At 38.1% G+C, this 24,610-nt stretch overlaps 1 protein-coding gene across 5 annotated transcripts in view; it reads left to right on the top strand.

Moving 5' to 3' along the window:
- The window catches only part of PARD3B (par-3 family cell polarity regulator beta), a 1,103,682-nt gene that overhangs the window by 967,748 nt on the left and 111,324 nt on the right, over positions 1–24,610 (top strand). Inside the window, exon 22 of one of the 5 annotated variants that reach the window (XM_074399196.1) lies at positions 17,925–18,028. The exons of the other annotated variants lie outside the window; for them this stretch is intronic. Coding sequence (XP_074255297.1) covers positions 17,925–17,936 — 12 coding nt within the window. The 3' untranslated portion in view covers positions 17,937–18,028. Of the gene's footprint in view, positions 1–17,924; positions 18,029–24,610 lie in introns of those variants that run through there. 5 annotated transcript variants of the gene reach the window in all.

Genomic DNA, 24,610 nt, shown 5'->3' with positions numbered 1-24,610 from the left:
ATGATGCCTCCTACTTTGTTGTTTTTGCTTATGATTACCTTGGATATTTGGTCTCTTTTTGGTTCCATATGAACTGTAAAATAGTTTTTTCTAGTTCTGTGAAGAATGTCATTGGTATTTTGATAGGAATAGCATTGAATCTGTACATCATTTGGGGCAGTATGGCCATTTTAATAACATTGATTCTTTCTATCCATGAGCATGGAATGTTTTTCCATTTGTTTGTGTCTACTCTTATTTCTTTGTAATTGTAATTGTAATTGTAATCTATTTTGTAATTCTCATTGTGGAGATCTTTCTCTTCCCTGGTTAGCTGTATTTCTAGGTATTTTATTCTTTTGGTGGCAGTTGTGAATGGGATTGCCTTTCTGATTTGGCTCTTAGCTTAGCTGTTGTTGGTGTAAAGGAATGCTAGTGAATTTTGTACATTTATTTAATATCCTGAAACATTGGTGCAGTTTATCAGCTAAAGGAGCTTTAGGGTTGAGACTGTGGGGTTTTCTAGATATAAAATCATATCATCTGCAAACAGAGATAGTTTGACTTCTCCTACTTGATCAGGATAGATAAGCTTTTTGATGTGCTGCTGGATTCTGTTTGCAAGTATTTTGTCAAGAATTTTTGTGTCAATGTTCATCAAGGATATTGGCTTTAAGCTTTGTTGTGAGCCTACAGGTGTCATTTCATGTAAGGTAGATCTCTTGAAGACAGCATATCATTTGGTCTTACTTTTTTATACAGCTTACTATTCCGTGCCTTTTAAGTGGGGCATCTAGCCCATTTACATTCAAGGATAATATTCATATGTATAGATTTGATACTGTCATTATGTTGTTAAGTGGTTATTACGTTGGCTTGTTTGTGTGGTTGCTTTATAATGACACTGGTCTGTACGTTTCAGTGTTTTTTGTATTAGGTGGTAGCAGTCTTCCCTTTCTATATTTAATGCTCCTTTCAAGATTTCTTGTAAGGCAGATCTGTTGGTAGTGAATTCCCTCAGCATTTGCTTATCTGAAAAGGATTTTATTTCTCTTTTGCTTAGGAAGCTTAGTTTAGCTAGATATAAATTTCTTGGTTGAAGATTTTTTTCTTTAAAAAAGTTGAGTATAGGCTGCCAAACTCTTCTGGCTTCTAGGATTTCAGCTGAGAAGTCTGCTGTTAGCCTGATGGTGTTCCCTTTGTAAGTAACCTGCCCTTTCTCTTTAGCCGCTTTTAACATTCTTTCTTTCATTTCAACCTTGGAAAATCTGATGATCATGTATCTTGAGCAGGTGTCCCCAAACTACAGCCTGCGGGCCACATGAGGCCCCCTGAGGCCATTTATCTGGCCCCCCACCACACTTCAGGAAGGGGCACCTCTTTCATTGGTGGTCAGTGAGAGGAGCACAGTAGTTGGCGGCCCTCCAACGGTCTGAGGGACAGTGAACTGGCCCCCTGTGTAAAAAGTTTGGGGATGCCTGGTCTTGAGGATGATCTTCTTATGTAGAATCTTGCATGAGTTGTCTGTATTTCCTGAATTTGACTATTGGTCTGTCTGTCAAGGTTGGGGATTCATAGATGATAAACTGAAATATGTTTTCCAAGTTGTTTGTTTTCTTCCCTTCCCTTTCAGGGATGCCAGTGATTTGTAGATTTGGTCTCTTTTCATAATCCCATACTTTCTGGAGGTTTTGTTCATTTTTTAAATTCTTTTTTCTTCACTTTTTTTCTGACTGTTTTATTCAAATAATCAGTCTTCAAGCTCTGAGATTCTTTCTTCAGCTTGGTTTATTCTGCTGTTAATACTTGTGATTACATTGTGAAATTCTTGTGTTTTGTTATTCAGCTCTCAGCTCTTTTACGTTCTTTTTTATACTGGCTATTTCATCCTTCAGCTCCTGTATCTCTTTATTGTGATTCTTACTTTCTTTGAATTGGGTATTGCCATCCTCCTGAATCTCAGTGATCTTCATTCTTATAGGAAATCAGGAGGATGGCAATACCCAATTCAAGGAATTTTGTGTCACTCCAGCCAGTTCAGCCTGGTTAAGAACTCTCATTGGAGAACTGGTGAGGTTGTTTGAAAAACATGTGGTTGGTGAGGTTGTTTGGAAGACATGTGGTACTCTGGCCGTTTGAATTGCTGGAGTTCTTGTGTTGCTTCCTTCTCATTTCTACATATGGGTGTTCCATTTACTGCAGTTTAGATTGAATACAGTCAATAGACTTCTTTTCTGGATATTTTCACTGGACAGAGGCTTTGTGCAGGGTGTTTATTTGAAGCTGACTTCTTATCTCTGGTTTTAGAGGTGGGTACGTTAGCAAGGCATCTTGGTGTTGAAGATTTGGGGTGTGATCCAGGAGGTGGCACTTAGGCTTATTGGTCAGCTGGTAGATTCTTGCTTGGTTGTGTAACTCCCCTATGTTTCCTCACAGTTGCAACTGTGTTCCCTCTCAATGCTCTGAAAGTTTGGGTTCTCTCCCACTTCAGTGCTGGCTATAGATTATGACTTGTCACTCCCGGGCTGCCCACTGCAGCTCTGGAGAGATCTCAGTGTTTATGTTCCTCCCCTAACTTAGAGGCAGCAAAGGAAGAGACCTTAGTAGTGTTTGTGGTCAAGGGTTTTTCGCTTGTCTCCTGAAAACTCCACCCTGGAGAGATGCATGTCAGTATTCCCTCAGTGCAATCAGCTCAGGATGGGGAGGGTCTGTGCTGTAAGGCCAAGCCAGGGATTCCTTGTCTGGTGATGACAGTGGTGTGTATATGAGAACCATGGGAGATGGGACTGTCCTCCTATACTTGGGTCGACAAAGCTCCTTGGGGGTGTGATAAAGCACTTGGGGTCTTTACTCCTTCATTAGTCTGAGGGTAGCAAAGGCAATGGCAGAGAGGCTTTCAGTTGTCCCTGGAGGCTCTGTCCAGGGAATTGCCAAGCTGCTACTGGCTCTATAGCTCTGGCAGGGGGTGGCTGGAGGCCCAGGCCTGCAACATTTTATCATAAAGGTAACATATGCTCTAAAATGTTTAGGTAATTGGTAAAAGTGTTAAAATGAAAATGTAAATTATTAATTATCCGATCACCCAAGAAATGAACACTGTTTATGTTTCAGAGTGTTTTCTTTTTATACACACACACACACTTACACACACACACACACACACACACAGACACAGAGAGAGAGAGACACGCATATGCATAACTTAGATAGTAATTAAATTGGGATCCTTCTGAATATATTATATTTAAGTCACTTTTTTTACTTTGTTATATTTTAAAATTTCTCATGACATTAAACAATCTTCAAAAATGTGAATTTAATGTTTAATGCATAATATTTTCTAGAAAGGATATTAAGTAATTGGTTAATCACTTTACTATTACTGGACATTTAAGTTGTATTCATTGTTTCTTATCATAAGTAATGAAATAATAATTAGACTTATAAATAAGTCTGTATTATTATTAGTTCTTTATCATAAATCAATATAAGGTACTAATTATCTGGTATGAGGCCATGAAATTTATTTAAAACTTGGCATATATTACTCATCTTGCCTATGAAAGTTGTTAAGTTTATATTCTCACCAGCAGCATATTCATTAATACATGGAACAAATATTAATGGTCTGTTTTATAAAGGTTTTAGAGCCCTATTAAAATGGAGTGTTTTTATTTTTCCTAGTTTTGCCAGTTTGCTGACAAATATCAATTACGTTATTTTCATTTCTTAATTATAACTGAGAATAAACATTTCATAAGTTTATTGGCCATGTATGTTTCTTCTTTTTATGAATTTTCTATTTTTTCTATTGCATTGTTTGCCTTTGTTGCTCCCAACTTGCAGAGGTTCTTGATGTGGAAAGAAAAATATTAAGTCTTTGCTGTCAAATATCATACAGGGTGGTTTTTTTTTTTTTCTTTCCAACTTCATCAATAGACTCTTAACTTTGTGATACCTTAGAGCTTAAAAACTTTTATTTTTGTGCAGACAAACCAGGGATATTTACTAATTTTTTCACATAGCATTTAAACACCTATCAAGATATGATTTTTTCTTATTTTTCTATTTATGTGAGAGTTTATGTGAATATACCCTAACGTTGACTAGCCCTTGCAGTTCTAAAGAAATAAATCTACAGTTACATGCTATCTGTTTTTTCCTTTTAAGAGACCTGGGCATGGATTGCTAATATTTCATTTGTGATTTTGTATTTTATTTGTAAGTGAAATTGATAAGCAGGTTTTTTTGTTTGTCTGTTTCTAACTTTAGCTGTTTCATACAGAATGGTTACATTACTTTTATTAAATGATCTGGCTAGCTTTTCATCTGTTTCTATGCTTTGTAACAATGTCTATAATGTAGGAATTACCTCTTTGAAAAGATTTTAAATAACTCTTCCATAAAAACTAGTTTGATTCGCTTTTGTGGGTAATTCTTTGACACCTTTTTCAACTTTTCTGATAGATACAGATTATTTGGAAAAGGAGGTGTTTTTTCCTTTACTGAATTTTGGAAACCTGCCTTTTCTGTAAAATTATCTGTATTTCTTTGAGATTTTAACCTTTTAGTATTTTATATTTTACCAAATCATATATTTAATAATTATTTTGTTTTCATTTATTTTTACATTTATTTTTATACATTTATTTTTGCTTTGTTAATTATTTTCTTTCCTTACAAAATAAACGAAACAAACTTAGTTTTTCAGTCATTCAGCTATTTATTCTATTTACTTCTCAGTATTACTTAAAAATAACATAATTTAAGGCAATGAATTTGCTTTTGAAGTTAATTTAGGTATACTTCTGGAAGTGATAATATGCTAGCATTCTTACTATTATTTTCTAAGTATTCTAAAATATTAAATACTTTATTTTCCTTTGATCAACGTTGATTTTTATGGTCTTTTTTATTTATCAAGGAATTAGGTTTTTTAATTTAAATTTGTATTACTAATGTATGGTTTTAAGCTTTGTAGTCAAGGACAGTGAATTCTCCCATTTTTGCCTGGTAGCATTTATCAAAAGTTGACATAATATATGGTAACTATTGTCATTAAAAAATTTAATTAAATTCAAATTAATGAATTTCCTGTAAATATGTGTTCTCTAATAAATAATTATTAAGTCCCTATTATATTCTAGCACAGTGAAGTTACGGGAGGATAGTAAAGAGCAAAACAGACAAAAGCCTCTTGGCTTGTGGTTCTGGCACACTAGTGCATACTATGTGCATAAGTATGTGCATACTGTATTTCCTTAACTATAAGTCAGCACCCATTATTAGAGACAATAAAATTTTGCTAACAGCTCTTCAGGAGGAGAACAAAAAAGAGAATACCATCACATTATATGTAAACTTTTACATTAAAAGGCATTCCATTTTTACAAATATTTAGGTATGAGAAATGTGTCTCTTACTATTGAGAAAATATGGTAAAACAATCTTATTAATTATATTGCTTTTGATATTGTAAATACTTATTTATCACTTTTTTTTAATCTGTTAAAGACCGACATTAGGTTATAATTCCCATATCCTATTTGGTTCTGAGGCCTTTCAGTATCACTTTTTCTTTAGGTCTATCATGTATAAAGGTTGAATTGTGCCATTTGATTCATTCTGAGGCTTTTTCTTCCAAAGAAATGTTTAACTCATTTTTCTATCTGTTATGATAACCAGGATTCTTGTCTTTTCTGTCATCTTGTTTTAGGCTTTCTGTTTCATATGACCTTTTCTGTTTTCTATTTTTTACCCCCATGTAGTATATTTTCTTTGATGATTTTTAGTAATTTCAGTCATACTGGCTTTATACATATTCTTTAGACTATTTTCTCTGTCAACATCAAAAATAAAATAATCTTTTTAATTCCTTCCATGTTAAAGAAACAAAGTAATATGACTGTGTTATCACAACTTTCCTTTATATTTTTTAACCTGTGGTATTTAAGGTATAGTTGTGTTTCTAAAGAAGGTGTATCTCTATTTTTAAAATACTTTTAATGGGATATAGATCCTGTTATCCAGGGATTACATGCAGTGTCTAATGCCACTCCTTTTGCCGATGACATCGCCATTGCTCAATTCTTTATTTTGATTCATCTGTCAGATAACCTTTTTTTTTTTTTTTTTTTTTTTTTGAGACGGAGTCTCGCTCTGTTGTCCACGCTGGAGTGCAGTGGCACAATCTCGGCTCCCTGCAACCTCCACCACCTAGGTTCAAGTGATTTTTCTGCCTCAGCCTCCTGAGTAGCTGGGATTATAGGCACCTGCCACCACACCTGGCTAATTTTTGTATTTTTAGTAGAGACGATGTTTCACCATACTGGCCAGGCTGGTCTCGAACTCCTGACCTCAAGTAATTCGCCCATCTCTGCCTTCCAAAGTGCTGGGATTACAGGCATGAACCACCACGCCCAGCCCCCACTTGCTTTTTTTTTTTTTTTTTTTTTTTGAGTAATTTTAGTTCAGGAAGATTAGGCAGTGTATTTCTAAATCCTTAAAATCTGATAATATTCTTTATATATAAATCCAGATCCTTATAACAGTATCTGGTGGTTTGAAGTACATTACAAATATATTTTTTTAATGAATGACTTGACTGCTTCACAAGGTGTTTTCCTGAAAATTCTATTATCTTTTGGCTTTTAATATTGGTGAAGGAGAAATCTGAAGCTTATGTAACTTTACTTTCTTCTAAGTAACTCATTTTCTTTATCTGGATCTAGGGACTTTTTTCTTTATTCATGATATTCCAATTTTTACCTACATTTGTCAGGGTGTTGTTCTCTGCATTCATTTTGCCAAGCCTTTTTTGCATTCTTTCTATTGATGGCTTCATGTTGGTTTCCTGCTGTTTTCATGCTTGAAAGCACCTGAAATGAGGTGATTGAAGTCTCCTTGATTCTCATCACTTTACATCTAAATATTTGTAGAAGAGTTCCCTAAACCTAAACAACAGAACTGGCTGATGTTAACTCACACCTCCTGTTTAGAAGTCCAGCAGATGAGAGGACAGGAGTGGAGCCAAAATCCTCAACAATACTTGGAGGAGAACTTTGCTTCTGCTTAGTTTTTCAGGTGCTTTCCTGAAATCACTGGATAAGGGGTGAGCTTTCTATGCCCTGACTTCTCTGTGGCCCAGCTCTCTCATCCTGTATTGCCTGTGCTGTGTCCACCCTTCACCTTCATACTATTGCCCATCTAACTAGAAGAAAGAACACTTTCTATCTCTTAGATTGTCTCCCCTGTTATAGCTACTTGGAGAATCTAAGACTTTCCAGATGTGCTGTTCAGAATGCTGTCACCTCCAACATAACAAAACCCCATGTTAATCTCATCAGTCTCATAACCTCTCCTCCAGCCTCACCCTTCTAATGAAAGGCTTAGCCTCCTCTGCCTGCTCCCCAGAAGGGTTGGTTTTGAGCTGGCACCATGCCTTCCTTTCCACTCAACCCATGGCACCATTTCCAACACATACTCTTCAATGCCTCGCACTGGGGCAAGTTTCACCTGTTTTATATGCGGTTGGTCATTTCAGCCAGAATCTGGGAGATTAGTAGTAAATTTCCTATGCTCACATTGCCACTGAATTCAGAATTTGATACCCATCAAAACATTTAAACCTCTCCAGAATAAGAGGTTTCTTAATGATGGCAAGGTTTCTTAACCATGGCAAGATCCAGGACAGTTTTATTGCCTCACAAAGGCCATTTTCTTATCTGCAGCTCTCTTATTCACACACAGTAAAGCGATGCATATCTCATGGTATGACTGGAAAATACTAGGGCTTTTCTTTCCCCTCCAACATGGTTAACTCCTAACTTTTCTTTAAATGGTCCTGAAAATGTGAGACATGATATATAAAACTTCCAAACTGGTTTCCTTACCACTCCAAGAGCAGGGTCTCTGAAAAATATAGTAACAAAGCTAATTTTCTAGTTACGTGTCACCGTAACTTCAGTAGGGGTAAGTTAAAAAGGCTACAGAAATCTGGAGGATTAAGAAGGTTTTTGTTTTCGTTTTTTCTTTGAAGGCTTAAAAACTAATTAGAATATAATGCTGGGTGTTATGTATGCACAATTACCTATGAACACAAAAAGATTTTATTTTCTCTGTCAAGCTGCATTGTTGTAATTATCAAAGATAAAAAATAAAGTTCCTGCTATATACATAGAGATATTGGATGCATGACTTTATTAGCTCCTAGACTGATGTCTATTGCATGGTTGCTAATCTAATAACAGAATCATATTTATAATGCAGTAGGAAATTCTCACTGCAGGTTCAGAACAGTACACATGAGACCCAGCATTATCGAAGGCTTATCCTTTCTTACACTGAACTAATATCCACCCTTCATTTTGGTGACAACTCCAGCTCAATGAGAATTTCAACAAAGGGCCTGACTCTCTCCCCATCCAGCCCCTTCACTCCTGCAGATATGATTACTTGGGTTCTGCTTATGGGTCCAAGATGTGTACGCAGTCCTGTAAAAGTGCAGGAAAATCTGATCTTTTTTCAAAAACCGTCTTAGAATCGAGCCAGTCTTACTCTGATTTTCATGACACCCCCACCCTGCCCTTGCTTCTCTCAGGGTCTGGGGCTCCATGTCCTTATCAGTATCAGACTTCCATTGAGGCTGCTATCTCCAGTACCCCCAGAACACTAGGATTATAGTTTCTACTGGAATTCCCTAACCTACATTGCTCACCCATTTCAACTTGACTCAACTGCTTGCCAACTGGTCATGGACAATCTTGAACATAGATTCTGTTTCCCAGTTTGTCCTGATCTCTTCTTTCTTCTCAGATACATCTTTTGATCTCTGTCCTTCTCTGTACCCATAGTCACATCTGGGTGTCTGTGGTGGGATTGTGGGTGTGCCCTTCTACCCACTGTAAGCAGCTATCGCAGGTATGGCCCACTCAACTGCTGCCCTGATATCTGGTAGTGACAGAACCTTGCCTTCAAAGTCAAAAGATAAAAAGGTGATTCCAGTATTGCCAGGTAGAGTTTTACAAAGAGTACTTGCCTTTGTGGCACCTTTTTCTAAAATTTTGATAAGCAGGTATACCCAGAAGTATGCCAGCCAGAAAGTCTGCAGCAGCTCTGAGGCCTCAGTAATGTAAGCATGATTCTGTAACTTGATAACAAGCTTAACTTTGATCTCAACCCGCTTGTCTTTTATTTACAGCACTTACTGGCTGGCCACGTTTCCATTTTTGACTTGGAAACAAACATGAAAGATGCCACATTCCATACCACTACCTTTTTCAGTTCTAGTAAAGAAAATAATATAAGGTCCTGAGTTAATTGACATGGAAAACTATTAAATGTACAAGATTATCACTTCTGCTTAGTGCTTTGTCTTTAGTAATTATTGCATTTTTGTATAGTTAACTCTTAAGGTATGCAATGCCCAAAGCACAATTTTATTACCTTTATTTTGGTGTTTAGAAATGGCCTCTGGAGGTGGCAGGGAGGAGAGGAGACCAATCGTTATCAATAATGGGTAGTAATTGTAAAATTGTTTTAAAGGATTTTTTTGCTCATATGTTCAGACACCCTTTACAGGTAAATTCTCTTTGGGGACACAAGTGGTCATTGAGACACCACTTGACTTTTAGACAGTGAAGAAGTGGAATGAGAGGTTTGCAGCTATAAATAAAATCGCACAAGTGTAGAAGCATCATCAGACATAGTAAATGTAACTGTAATGAAAGTAACCTTGAAAAAATCAGTTCCCAGGATAGCATTCATTTCTTATTGATAAATATGCTTGATGCAATGAAGTACAGCTTCTAGAAAGATAGTGGAGCAGATAATTAAACAATCTATTTGGAAACATAAACACACACACTTACACACTGCAGGGAACGTGGGTTAGCACAAATCTTGTCAATACAACCTAATGACCTTCTGTAGAACAGGCCTTTGACAAGGGGAAAAAATAGAAAAGCCTTTTTTTTTTTTTTAACTGCAATAAGGCTTTTTTTGGCAAAAATTCTGCAGTACATGACCAACATTAGTAAAGGAGAAAACAGCTTAGCCCTTATTTCTATTATAGTCTTATATGGTTAAACTGTGGTTTGAGGATGATGATAAAATAAGTCATTCATGTTGGGATTTCACTTGGCTACAGCATACTAAGTCATCTCTGTGGTGACAACTGGCCAGGGGCAGTTAAAGATGTGGCTTCCTCAAGTTCTCTTCTGCCATAGCAAACCTCCCAGAGGTCAACCATTAGACCCCTACTGTTTCTCTCTCCGTGATTAAGGCCAGGCAAAGCCAATATAGGCTTCATCAGAGTCTGTCTCAATCTCCTTTACAGTCTGCTTTCTATTCTTAGCATCCAATGATGCCATTCTTATAGAGAGTACAGACTTGATAAATGCTTGTTGAATTGGGCAGCATTGTGTTTAGGTTTCTCTAAGGAAAAGGAGGATGATCAAGACCTACCACACTCAGGAGTAACACGGAAGTTTCCCCAGATACAAAGTCCAGTTCCCTCTACTGTAAAGCCTAGTCCTCATCTCGCTACCTTTTTCCAGTAGCTGATGACACCTACATGATGCACCAGAGATGGGTTGGCTGCTTTTGAGGAGTTACTCATGGTCCACCGTGCACCAAGATTCTCACCCATCCCCAGTGCCCTGCAAACATCCAGCTGTTAGAGTCAGCAGCCAATGGTCTATGTGAGTGATCCTGAAGCTAGGTTAGATAGTATCCCATTGGTCTTCCTGCTAAGAAAGAAACATTTCGTACATCTACACATTCACAATAGCCTCTCATGAAGCCTTCTCCAGCTGCTCCAGCCTCATCACCCTCTCCCTGTCAGTATTTCTCTGCCAATTCCTGCCTACACCAGGAAGTAAAACTTAACCACATCCTACCTGGTGCCAGCAAGCAACTTATTCAAGAACTCATGCACATTTGAGCCCTATGTTGTGCCCAACCTCATGCTGAGTACTTTGCTGCCCCTTAATAAATGCTTGAATTCTTTATGCCCTAGATGAGTAACTGAAGCAGAATCTTCAATGAGTCTCCAGAGAGAAAGCACATACCAACTGAGACCTGTCCTATATTCTCATCTCCAGCAAATTCTCTTCATGTCAGACATGACAGAATCTTAGATACTCAACAAGCTAGTATAATGAGGAATGCCAGCAAGTAGGTCATTGCCAACATCTTTTTGGCATCTTTGACAATGTTCCAAGTGGCTACCTGGCATGCTGGTAGCCACTTGGAACATTACACCTATAGGGTGAGTACCTCATTTAAGTATTTTCATAGATTAAGTCAATTATGTTTGTGAATTTGAAATAATGGATATGGCTGTGGTGGCATGACCCTCTTTGAGCATTTAAAAAATAACTTCCAACATATTTTAATGCAAATGTTACCTTTGTAAGTGAATAACCTGAAAAGAAAGTGTTTCCATAGTAACCTAAGGGAACACATAACTGTTTATCAGAACTTCTCCAGGAAAATTGCTTGGCATGGACTGGGGATTGGCTTTGATGTCTGCTGAAAGAAAATAGCTGACAGCATTGTGTGAGAAAATGGTTAGAAGATCCCACTTTATTTGTAGTTAATTTAGAAAATGAACTTTCATAATGAACTGCTGAAAAATATACACTTGAAACAACCAGATGATCCATCAGGATTTTTTTTAAATGGAATTTGTCGGGCGTGACAACCAAGGCATCAGTTAAAGACAAACAGATTAGGGAATAGTTCTTACAACAGGTCTTCGCTGCCATTTCACTCATGGTTTTTTCTGTACTCTTTGGTCTTCTGTAGGAATCACTAGGCCTTTCAGAGATCTTAGATTATTATACATATATTTTTTGCTTACTTTTTTTCCTTTTTTTTACATAAAAGCTGCCCTTTGGGAATTCAGACTCTACATTGTGAGGCTATCAAAAAAGAAATCTATTGATTATACTTCACTTTCTCTACTGACATGGCCGTGTGAGTTAGTAGCTTTTGAGATGTGCCATTAGATAGAAATGAGTTTGACATCCACAAGACACTTTCTGGTTGTGTTCTGGTTCTTTTCCCTTTTTCTTATGGATGTAGTATCTACTTAAAGAAAAGCTGGAGCTGGCGTAGCGGGGCTCCACACAAAAACTCACAGAAATTAAGGGAGGCCATTTGAACTGGTACCTGGAATGCCTGGGATACAGAGCTGCCCATTCAACTGAAAAAAAGGGGACTGAAACAGGGAGCCAGGTGATCGAGCTTGGCTGGTCCCACCCCTACAAAGACCAGCAATCTGAAATGCTCTGGACTGAGAGTTTTACAGCAAGCATGGCTGGACCCCAGACAGTCCAGCTGTGTTGGGAGAAGGGTGTCTGCCAGTACCGAGGCAGTCCACCATTAATTACTAAGGTAGTCCACCACTACAGAGACAGTCCACCACTACTGAGACAGTCCACCATTACTGAGGCAGACCGCCATTACAGAGGCAGTTCTAACTATACCTCTATGAACAAAACCACAAGGAAGTTCACACAGTAGCTGGGCAGAGCCCATGGCAGTTCAACAATGCCTCTGCTGGCAGACTGTGACTAGGCTACCTCCTTGCTGGGCAGGGATTCTCTGAAAAAAGGCAGCAGCACATCAGGAACTTATAAATAAAACACCAGCTTCCCAGGACAGAGCACATTGGAAAAAAGGCGGTTATGAGTTCCACTGCAGCAGACTTAAACGTACCTGCCCACCAGCTGTGAACAGAACAAGGGAGCTTACAGCTCAGCACTGGAACTCCTATAAGGGACAGACTGTCTCCATAAGCAGTTCTCTGACCCCCATATATCCAAAGAGTCACCTCATAAAGGGGAGCTCAGGCTGACATCTGGCAGATATCCTTCTGGGATGAAGATAACAGAAGAAGAAACTGGTAGCAACCCTTACTGTTCTGCAGTTGCTGCAGGTGATCCCCAGGCAAGCATGGTTTGGAGTGGACCTTCAACAGTCCTACAACAGAGGGGCCTGACTGTTAGAAGGAAAACTAAAACACAGAGAGAAATAATTCATCATCAGCAAAAAGGATGTCCACTGAGAGACCCCATCCAAAAGTTACCAACTACAAAGACCACAGGTAGATAAGTCCACAAAGATGGGAAGAAACCAATGCAATAAGGATGAAAACACCTAAAATCAGAATGCCTCTCCTCCTCCAAGGGATCACAACTCATCACCAGCAAAGGAACAAAGCTAGATTGAGAATGAGTCTGATGAACTGACAGAAAGAGGCTTCAGAAGGTGGATAATAACAAACTTCTCTGAGCTAAAAGAATATGTTCTAACCCAATGCAAAGAAACTAAGAACCTTGAAAAAAGATTTGATGAAATGCTAATGAGAATAAGCAGCTTAGAGAAGAATATAAATGAATTGATGGAGCTGAAAAACACAACACGAGAACTTCGCGAAGCATACACAAGTTTCAATAGCTGAATTGACCAAGCAGAAGAAAGGATATCAGAGATTGAAGATCAACTCAATGAAATAAAATGAGAAGGCAAGATTAGAGAAAAAAGAGTGAAAAGAAATGAACAAAGCCTCCAAGAAATATGGGATTATGTGAAAAGACCTAATCTTTGTTTGATAGGTGTACCTGAATGTGATGGAGAGAATGAATCCAAGCTGCAAAACACTTTACAGGATATTACCCAGGATACCTTCCCCAACCTAGCAAGGCAGGCTAATATTCAAGTCCAGGAAATACAGAGAACACCACAGATATATTCCTCAAGAAGACCAACCCCAAGGCACATAGTCGTCAGATTCACCAGGGTTGAAATTAAGGAAAAAATGCTAAGGGTAGCAAGAGAGAAAGGGAAGATTACCCACAAAGGGAAGCCCATCAGACTAACAGTGGATCTCTTGGCAGACACCCTAAAAGCCAGAAGACAATGGGGGCCAATATTCAATATCATTAAGGAAAAGAAATTTTAACCTAGAATTTCTTATCCAGCCAAACCAAGCTTCATATGCGAAGGAGAAATAAAATCCTTAAGACACAAGCAACTACTGAGAGATTTTGTCACCACCAGGCCTGCCTTACAAGAGCTCCTGACAGAAGCAATAAACATAGAAAGGAACAACCAGTACCAGCCACTCCAAAAATGTACCAAATGGTAAAGAGCATCAACACAATGAAGAAACAGCATCAACTAATGGGCAAAACAACCAGCTAGCATCAAAATGGCAGGATCAAATTCACACATAACAATATTAACCTTAAATGTAAATGGGCTAAATGCCCCAATCAAAAGATACATACTGGGAAATTAGATAAAAAGTCAAAACCCATCAGTGTGCTGTATCCAGGAAACCCATCTCACATGCAAGGACACGCATAGGCTCAAAATAAAGGGATGGAGGAAGGTTTACAAAGAAAATTGATAGCAAAGAAAAGCAGGAGTTGCAATCCTTGTCTCTCATAAAACAGACTTTAAACCAACAAAGATCAAAAGAGACAAAGAAGGACATTGCATAATGGTAAAAGGATCAATGCAACAGGAAGACCTAATGATCCTACATATGTAGGCACCCATACAGGAGCACCAAGATACATAAAGCAAGTACTTAATTACCTAAAAAGAGACTTAGACTCCCACACAATAATAGTGGGAGACTTTAACACTCTACTGTCAATATTAGGCAGATCAACAGGTCAGAAAATTAACAAGCTTATCCAGGACTTGAACTCAGATCTGGATGAAACAAACCTAATAGACATTTACAGAACTCTCCACCTCAGATCCACAGAATATACATTTTTCTCAGCACCACATCACACCTACTCTAAAACTGACCACATAATTGGAAGTAAATCACTCCTCAGCAAATGCAAAAGAACAGAAGTCGTAACAGTCTCTCAGACCACTGTGCAATAAAATTAGGACTCAGGATTAAGAAACTAACTCAGAGCCATACAACTTCATGGAAACTGAACAACTGGATGTTGAATGTTGACTGGATAAACAATGAAATGAAGACAGAAATAAAGATGTTCTTTGAAAGCAATGAGAACAAAGACACAATGTACTAGAATCTCTGGGACACATTTAAAGTAGTGTCTAGAGGAAAATTTCTAGCAATAAATGCCCACATAAGAAGCAAGGAAAGATCTAAAATCGACACCCTATCATCAAAATTGAAGAGCTACAGGAACAAGATCAAAAAAAAAAAAAACCTCAAAAGCTAGTAGAAGACAAGAAATGACTAAGATCAGAGCAGAACTGAAAGAGATAGAAACACAAAAAACCTTTCAAAAAATCAGTAGGTTGAGGAGCTGGTTTTTTGAAAAGATCAACAAAATAGACCACTAGTCAGATTAATAAAGAAGAACAGAGAGAAGAACCAAATAGATGCAATAAAAAATGATAAAGGGGATATCACCACCGATTCCACAGAAATACAAACTACCATCAGAGATTACTATAAACAACTCTGTGCACACAAACCAGTAAACCTGGAAGAAATGGATAAATTCCTGGACACTTGCACCCTCCCAATCCTAAACCAGAAAGAATTCGAAACCCTGAATAGACCAATAACAAGGGCTGAAGTTGACGCAGCAATTAATAGCCTACCAACCAAAAAAAGCTCTGATCCAAATAGGTTCACAGCCAAATTCTATCAGACATACAAAGAGGAGTTGGTACCACTCTTTCTGAAAGTATTCCAAACAATCCAAAAAGAGGGAAACCTTCCCAAATCATTTTATGAGCCCAACATCATCCTGATACTAAAACCCGGAACAGACTCAACAAGAAAAGAAAACTTCAGGCCAATATCCATGATGAACATAAATGCAAAAATCTTCAATAAAATACTGGCAAACCAATTTCAACAGCATATCAAAAAGCTTATCCATCACAATCAAGTAGGCTTCATCCCAGAGATGCAAGGCTGGTTCAACATATGCAAGTCTATAAATGTAATTCACCACATAACAAAACCAAAGACAAAAAAACACATGATTATCTCAATAGATGCAGAGAAGGCCTTTGACAAAATTCAGCAGCACTTTATGCTAAAAACTCTCAATAAACTAGGTATTCATAGAATGTATCTCAAAATAATAAAAGATATTTATGACAAACCGACAACCAATATCATACTGAATGGGCAAAAACTGGAAGCATTCCCTTTGAAATCTGGCATTAGACAAGGATGACCTCTCTCACCACTCCTATTCAATATAGTATTGGAAGTTCTAGCCAGAGCAGTCAGGCAAGAAAAAGAAATAAAGGATATTCAATTAGGAAAGGAGGAAGTCAAATTGTCTCTATTTACAGATGACATGATTGTATATCTAGAAGAACCCATCGTCTCAGCCCAAAATCTCCTGAAACTGATAAGCAACTTCAGCAAAGTCTCAGGATACAAAATCGATGTACAGAAATCACAAGCATTTCTATACACAAATAACAGACTTAAAAAGAGCCAAATCAAGAAAGAACTGCCATTCACAATTGCTACAAAGAAAATAAAATACCTAGGAATACAACTAACAAAGGATGTAAAGGACCTCTTCAAGGAGAACTACAAACTACTGCTCAACAAAATAAGAGAGGACACAAACAGATGTAAAAACATTCCATGCTCATGGTTAGGAAGAATCAATATTGTGAACACAGCCATATTGCCCAAAGTAATTTATAGATTCAGTACTATCCCCATCAAGGTACCTATGACCCTCTTCACAGAACTGGAAAAAACCACCTTAAACTTCACATGAAACCAAAAGAGTGCACGCATAGCCAAGACAATTCTAAGCAAAAAGAACGAAGCTGGAGGTATCATGCTACTTATCTTCAAACTATACTACAAGTCTACAGTAATCAAAACAGCATGGCACTGGTACCAAAACAGAGACTTAGATCAATGGAACAGAACAGAGGCCTCAGAGGCAACACCACACATCTACAACTATCTGATCTTTGACAAACCTGACAAAAACAAGCAATGGGGAAAGGATTTCCTGTTTAATAAATGGTGTTGGGAAAACTGACTAGCCACGTGCAGAAAGCAGAAATAAGACCCTTTTCTGACACTTTGCACTAAAATTAACTCCAGATGGATAAAGACTTAAACATATGACTTAGAACCATAAAAACCCTAGAAGAAAACCTAGGCAAAACCATTCAGGACATAGGTATAGGCAAGGACTTCATAACTAAAACACCTAAAGCATTGGCAACAAAAGCCAAAATAGATAAATGCGATATAATTAAACTCCAGAGCATCTGTACAGCAAAAGAAACAATCATTACAGTGAACCAGTAACTAACAGAATGGGAAAAAAATTTTGCAATCTACCCATCTGACAGAGGGCTAATATCCAGAATCTACAAAGAACTAAAACAGATTTACAAGAAAAAAACAAGCAAGCCCATTCAAAAGTGAGTGAAGGATATGAACAGACACTTTTCAAAAGAAGACATTTATGAGGTCAACAAACATATGGAAATATTCTCATCATCACTGGTCATTAGAGAAATGCAAATCAAAACCACATTGAGGTACCACCTCATGCCAGTAAGAATGGCAATCATTAAAAAATCTGAAGGCAGCAGATGCTGGAGAGGATGTGGAGAAATAGGAACACTTTTACACTGTTGGTGGGAGTATAAATTAGTTCAACCATTGTGGAAAACAGCATGGCAATTCCTCAAGGACCTAGAAATAGAAATTCCATTTGACCCAGCAAACCAATTACTGGGTATATATCCAAAGGGTTATAAATCATTCTGTTATAAAGACACATGCGCACATATGTTCCTTGTGACACTGTTTACAATAGCAAAGACCTGGAACCAACCCAAATGTACAGCAATGATAGACTGGACAAGGAAAATGTGGTACATATACACCATGGAATACTATGCAGCCATAAAAAATGAGTTTGTGTCTTTTGTAGGGACATGGATGAATCTGGAAACCATCATTCTCAGCAAACTGACACAAGAACAGAGAAGCAAACACCGCATGTTCTCACTCATAGGTGGGTGTTGAACAATGAGAACACATGGACACAGGGAGGGGAGCATCACACACTGGGGTCTGTTGGTGGGGAATAGGGGAGGGAAAGCAAGGGGTAGGGAAGTTGGAGAGGGATAACATGGGGAGAAATGCCAGATATAGGTGACAGGGGGAATCGAGGCAGCAAACCACATTGCCATGTATGTATCTATGCAACAATCCTGCATGTTTTGCACATGTATCTCAGAACCTAAAGTGCAATAAAACATATATATATATATATATATATATATATATATATATATATATATATATAAAGTTGGTCTACAAGAGTTTCCTTTTTCTTTTGTTTTTTTAAGTGTCATTTGAGTAGATAACAGATGCATACAGTTTTGAGGAGTATTTCTTTGAAGCACCATTTTAGAATCAGCTCACTGACAGGTCCAAGCCCATGGGCTCTTGTGTGGACTTAGAGCAGAGGCACTGGCTACAATTACCCATCTGGTATCCATCTGGTAGCATGAACGAAAGATAATAACAGATCACAGAGAAACTCTGCCAACTGCCGCCTTGGTATAGGCAGGCAAAGAAAGGTGCCACCCAACAGCACTGTGAAGAAGAATAAATACTATCCGTAGGGTATGCACATTTCCACCACAAGATGCAAAAGAGTGGCAAACAGGAGCCATGTGGAAAGGAAATGCTGTGCACAGCTAACCTTACAGCTGCAACTCGTTAAATATTAAACCAAGTTCTCTCTGCCACATTTAAGTTGCTAGTGACGTTTGGAGAAAAATATTTTATCCTAATATGTTTGAGACCGGTCTTTTGCTACCCGCTACTACCCACAACAGGGTTAAACAAGACTTGAGGACTTTTGGGTGACGAGGAGATACCAGCATCCTAAGGATGTTGATGTAATTTATATGTAATGCCTCTGCAGTAGTCAGTTCAATTGTAGCAAAAATAAGGATTTTATGGTTGCTGGAAAATAATTTATATGTTTATTGATTCATTACTGTCCTTTTGCTTTTTATTTTCACCTTTTCTGCTTTGTCTGCTTTCTTCCAGAATGCAGTGTGCTCTGATTAATATAATAGCTAAGGGTTCAGAATCTATTACTACAACTGCCAGAGATTGGCCCTCTTTAGGCAACACCCTCCCCTCCTGAGGAGCTACAGATAGAGAATCCGAGATTCAGAGAGAGGCAAAATGTCTCTGATGTGTGTGTGGTTAGCAGGAAAAGAGCTAAGTTGGATTGCACACGCTTCCACTGAGAAATAAAGCAATGAAAAAGATTTTCTTGGATTGGATACACAGATACTCATGCTGGACAATTCAAGAAGATGAAATGGGGAAGCAAGAAAGGATGACTCTAGAGGCATGACCCACCTGGATAAGAATTGTTTTAAAGGAATTATGTAGTGTAGGACCATTAGAAAACGCCAGAATGGGAAGTGAGCGAAAGATGAGATGTCAAAGGACAGGGGTTGTGATCTGAAAGGTAAAATTTCAATATCTGTATGTAGACTGACCTTTGCCAAAGAATTTATGAAAAGCCAACACGAGCCTAAATCTGATCGCTGTGGAAGAACTAAAATGCATACTCTGTGCAAGAAGGTATAATATTGTAAATTCACTTGCTTTTTCTTCTTCCAACTTATGGGAGGGACTCAGGTTTTTTTCACCATAATTTATACTAATTAGTCTTTCCACTTAAATCAAGAGGGGAACTGAAAATGTGGCCATTGATGGTCTGCTCCTCATTAGAGACAATTAAGAGTTAGAAGAACAAAAACACATCATAGGATTAATGATGAGAAAAGCCACCTAGAGAGAGAAACATGAAGCAGGAAATGATCTTATTGAGCTGGACAAAGGAAACTGATAACCTTCAAGATCAGAAGCTCGTGGAGCTGAGGTCTAAAGAGTCTAAAGTAGAATTGCCTGGACATGCAAGCCTTCCCCTGCTGTATTCTCAGCTTTAGTTTTCATATCTCCTGTCATATTGCATTTATTAAGAAATGTTCTTGCTCTCTAAATCCAATTCATTAGTGTCCCTCCATGGATAAGAGGGATGGCATTACTAATGAGAGAAAAATAAGTACTAAGCTAATCAGCCTTGGTAAATTCCAGTCTTGCACATTATTGTCATTGAAGCTTTATCTAGCATTCAGGCAGGGCACCGAGACGCAGGAGAGAGACTGGATGTGAAATGTCCTAACACCACTCTCAGACCCCTGCTGCTTATATCATTTTATCCTCTTCCAAAGAGAGAGGGAGGAGATTAGGGAACATTTAATTGCCTTATAAACTGATTGACAAATTGGTGATCTGATGCATATGGATGATCTTTTTAGTGAAATGGTTCAGAAGCTGCTAACAGATCATCAGGAACCATGATTTGCACGCTCTCCGCAGAGTTATTACAGAGAAGCGGAAGGATGGGTTGATTATTATCATTCCTTCTTTCTGTTTTTTTTCTTGAATGTTTTCTTCTCCTCCAGGGAAACGCATTCTAGCAGCGTGAACACCACTATTAATCAACACTTGTAGCAATAATCAGTGAGTGAAAAATGGTGACCAGAATCTGCGAATGCACTGGCATAACTGTCTTCTGAGTGTTCCTTTGTGATCATGCCTTGGCATTCGAACATGGATAATTTATACAAAATTAATGTTGGCACCTTCTGAGGTGCAAAGATTTATAGAAGCAGTGCTTATTTCTTCATCCATTAAAAAAGGAAGAGAAATCGTTTCTGGTCATGATGAGTCATATGTTAGAGCCTTTAAAAATATACTTGCTATCTTCATGTTTCTTTGTGTTTAGCCACCTAGTCCCATCACTTTCGAACACAGGTGTCATAAAAGGCAAAATTGTTGTAAGTTCTTGGTTTCAGTTTTCTGACTTACACCAGGAGGGGCTGTGGAAAATAATCAAGAATTCAAAAATACCTCAAGTCCCAATATCCTTCTCACAGCCAACTCTTGTCGTTGGCAATGCAGGGGGGAAATGGTTGAGAGTTACTGGAGTGGCAAAACATTGTTACTGGCCACCCCTTACAGGGGATAGTTATCTAAATTAATAGTGCAACTTTTGGTTTTTGATGCAATTACACACAGGTAAATCATTTTAAAATTCAGTTGCCTCTCTCATGCCACAAAGCTGCATATTAATTCACACCATCCTGTGATTAAGAGGGCAAAATCTGAGGTGTCAACACACTGGAAATTTCCCTTAAACTTTGTGAAGTTGGAATGAGTTTGCCTGGAGCCTAAGGAAGGAAGGTCACTAAGGCATCAGACCACATCTTTAAAAAGTGTGATAGACCAGGACTCATAGGAGCATATGTCACCAGCCCCTTCTCTGAGAATCATTCCTGTCATTAAAATCAATGCAACTTAATTAAAGCAAATTATAGATAGATACATCTATAAATAAGATATTAAAGTGTGCTGCTGAATATGATAATTGCTGCATATTTAGCAATCAGTGTGTGTGTTCTGCTTTTGCCAGGAGGAATTCCTTTCAGTGGAATCAATGGAGCTTTATTAAAAACCATCCAAATTAGAGGGAGAAATGATGAGTGTTATAATAACACAAAATCACTGTTTCAACTTTCATTGCAAAGAAAAGAAAGCAAAATATGGCCATCCCTCTTTTTTCAATCAAGGAAAATATTAGACATATTTTCTTTAAGATGTGGATGTTTTGAATTTATAAATTTTAATTTTTGTATTCTCTCCTCCCAAAGGAAGGCAGAAGGAAAATAATGATCATAAATAAAACAATTTAGCAGTGAGACTGATGTAAGCAACACCCCAGTGCCCACATAAGCCGTTTTATACCTTAATGACAGAAGACAAATAAATGAAGTTCATATTCTATACAGAACTTGAAGATGGCTTATTTTATTCTCCTATCCACCAGATTTTCTCATGTGTGAAAGTTTTCATGGGTTAATTCAAAATAATGAATTTGGAAAATAAAAATCCATTTTCTTACCCCTATACCTTTATCCATAACAATTACACTTGAGCGGAGGTATATTTTTTTCAGGCTAATTTTAAAATACACATTCTTAAATGTTTTTTGGTCACCAAATTTAAAAATCAGTAACAGGAAACATAAGTGTTAATTAAATAATGAAATCATCGCTCTATAACCAGGATTATTCTCAAATTTATGACAATAAATACTAAACTTACAAAAAGACATAGATTTCAACATTAAGTGTTTTGGGATGTTTGTTTTTGTTTTGTTTTTGTTTTTTGAGACAGGGTCTTGCTTTGTCACCCAGGTTAGAATATAGGGGTACAAACAGGTTACTGCAGCCTCAACCTCTGTGGCTCAAGCAATCCTTCCACCTCAGCCTCCCAAGTAGCTGGAACTACAGGCCCACTCCACCACATGGGGCTGATCGTTCAGTGTTTTAAGAGATGAAAGAAGTCACTAGGCAGCCAGCCACCTCTAATATAGTCTATTAAAAGCATTTTCAAAGACTTCCCATATTGGGTTACTCTGTGTGCATTAATTGTCTCTGGGAAGGGAAGGGGAAAAAGAGAAAAAATGAAAAAGCCAAAAGAAAAAAAAAAGGAAAAAGAAGAGACATGCATGTTTAGGAAAGTGGTTTATAACCATTTCCCCTAATCAAATGTTGATTTGTTGAATATCTTCAAGGGACTGGTCTTGGTGCTAGGGAAAGAAAACAAAGTCCCTGTTCTCATGGAGTTTATGTTTGTGAAAAGAGATAGACAAGAAACAAAGAGTAAATATCAGGCCATGATAATGACAATGAAGAAATATAAAGTGGGGCTAAGGGGCTGGGAAAGGCACGCTGTTTTCTATAAAGTAGTCAGAGAAGGCTAAGGGAGCAAGATGCTTGGGAAGCTGGAGGAGCAGAGAGGAGAGTGAACAGCGAGAGGGACAGTGGACAGAGGCCAGAGAGGTGGCTGGATCAGAACCAGTCACCTGGAGTTTCATGGAATCTACTCTGTTTAACCTTTCTCCTTCTTCTCCTCCCCCTCCCCCTCCCCCTCCCCCTCCCCCTCCTTCTACTTCCTTCCTTTCTTTCTTCTTTTTTTTTTTACTTTTTTGAGACAGAGTCTTGCTGTATCACCCAGGCTAGAGTGCCAGAGTGTAGTGGCGTGATCTTGGCTCACTGCCGCCTTCACCTCCTGACTTCAAGCTATCCTCCTGCCTCAGCCTCTCAAGAAACTGTGATTACAGGCACCCACAACCACTCCCGGTTAATTTTTGTATTGTTAGTAGAGACAGGGTTTCACCTTGGTGGCCTAGCTGGTCTTGAACTCCTGACCTCAAGTGATCCACCCATCTCAGCCTCCCAAAGTGCTGGGATTACATGCATAAGCCACTGCACCCAGCTTAACCATTCTTACCCATAGTTGTTATTTCTAATTTTCTAAGATGCATAGATGATACATATTCCTCATGCTTAGAAAAAAATGAAAACAATTGGCATTATCCTGGCTGTATTCTTCTTATGGCCCAGCTCTAGAGAGTGATTTTCCGGAGAGATGGCCAATGATTTCATTCCAGACTGCCAGAACCAGAGGCTATCATATTCACAAATTTGTTCAAAATTGGGATACATGAGTTTTCACTCTACAGAAGGGTGTATACAGAGTAAAATGGAGTTCTTTCATGCATCTCTCCTAGCTCCACATCTACTGTGTAGATACATTGCCCCCATAATCAAATCTGCTCTGCTCCCTTCTCATGTTCCCACCAGAGGATACCATGGCTTCTTCCCACTGCTAATTCTGCAGTAATGGAAAGAAGTGACAACAGCCACTAATCATGCACCTTCCAGACATCCAAACCCAGTCTTTCCTTTAACACATACTCCATGCTTGTGCAACTGTGCCTCAGTTGGCCCCAGTCAACAAGTAGGGAAGGAGCAGAGTGGTGATCATCAGACTATTTATGTTCTTTCTCCATGCCAAAAGATGTCATAGGACATTTCAAAACTAAACCATCGTTAGAGATGTACTAACAGCAGTTTACAACTCTGTTACGGGATACACGACATAGCAGGGCCAGTGTTCTTCATTGTAATCTGCAAGTGAGTATTCTGTTTCAAACTGCACGCAGTAATAATACAATTATTTGGATATTTGTTTGTAGCATAATACGTATATTTGCTCCTGAAAATATTGATTTAATGGGTCTCTTTAAATCATACTATTTAAATAATATCTCACTCAAAGAACAGGTATTTGAAGACATTATCCAGTAAAAGGTTTCTCTTCCTGTGTGGTAGTGAGTTCATTCTGTCACCTTTGTAATTTCCTTTTTCTGTGCAAGGTGGCTCTGTGCTCTCTGCTTTGCTGCAATAGCCAAACTCTCCCATTTTGAGGATCCCTGATTTCAATAACTCACAGAAATTAGTAATTAGAAACACATTAAAGTGTTGGATCATTTTTCTTAGGGGCTTTACTAGTAGAGAATTATACCCCAAATTGCATTTCCTGGTGTTTTCTCCTTTCTGATTATAAACATGCCAATGGTGCTGTATTGCCTTCACCCAGGGTAGGATTGAGAAGTAATCAAGGTGAGTCTAATAAAAATGTGGCAGCAGGCCTAATGAAAATTGGAATGGA

Source organism: Saimiri boliviensis, chromosome 5 (assembly GCF_048565385.1).
Source record: "Saimiri boliviensis isolate mSaiBol1 chromosome 5, mSaiBol1.pri, whole genome shotgun sequence".
Taxonomy (NCBI): Eukaryota; Metazoa; Chordata; class Mammalia; order Primates; family Cebidae; genus Saimiri; species Saimiri boliviensis.
Note: the sequence above shows the minus strand (reverse complement) of the source record. Positions and strands in the feature narration are given on the sequence as shown.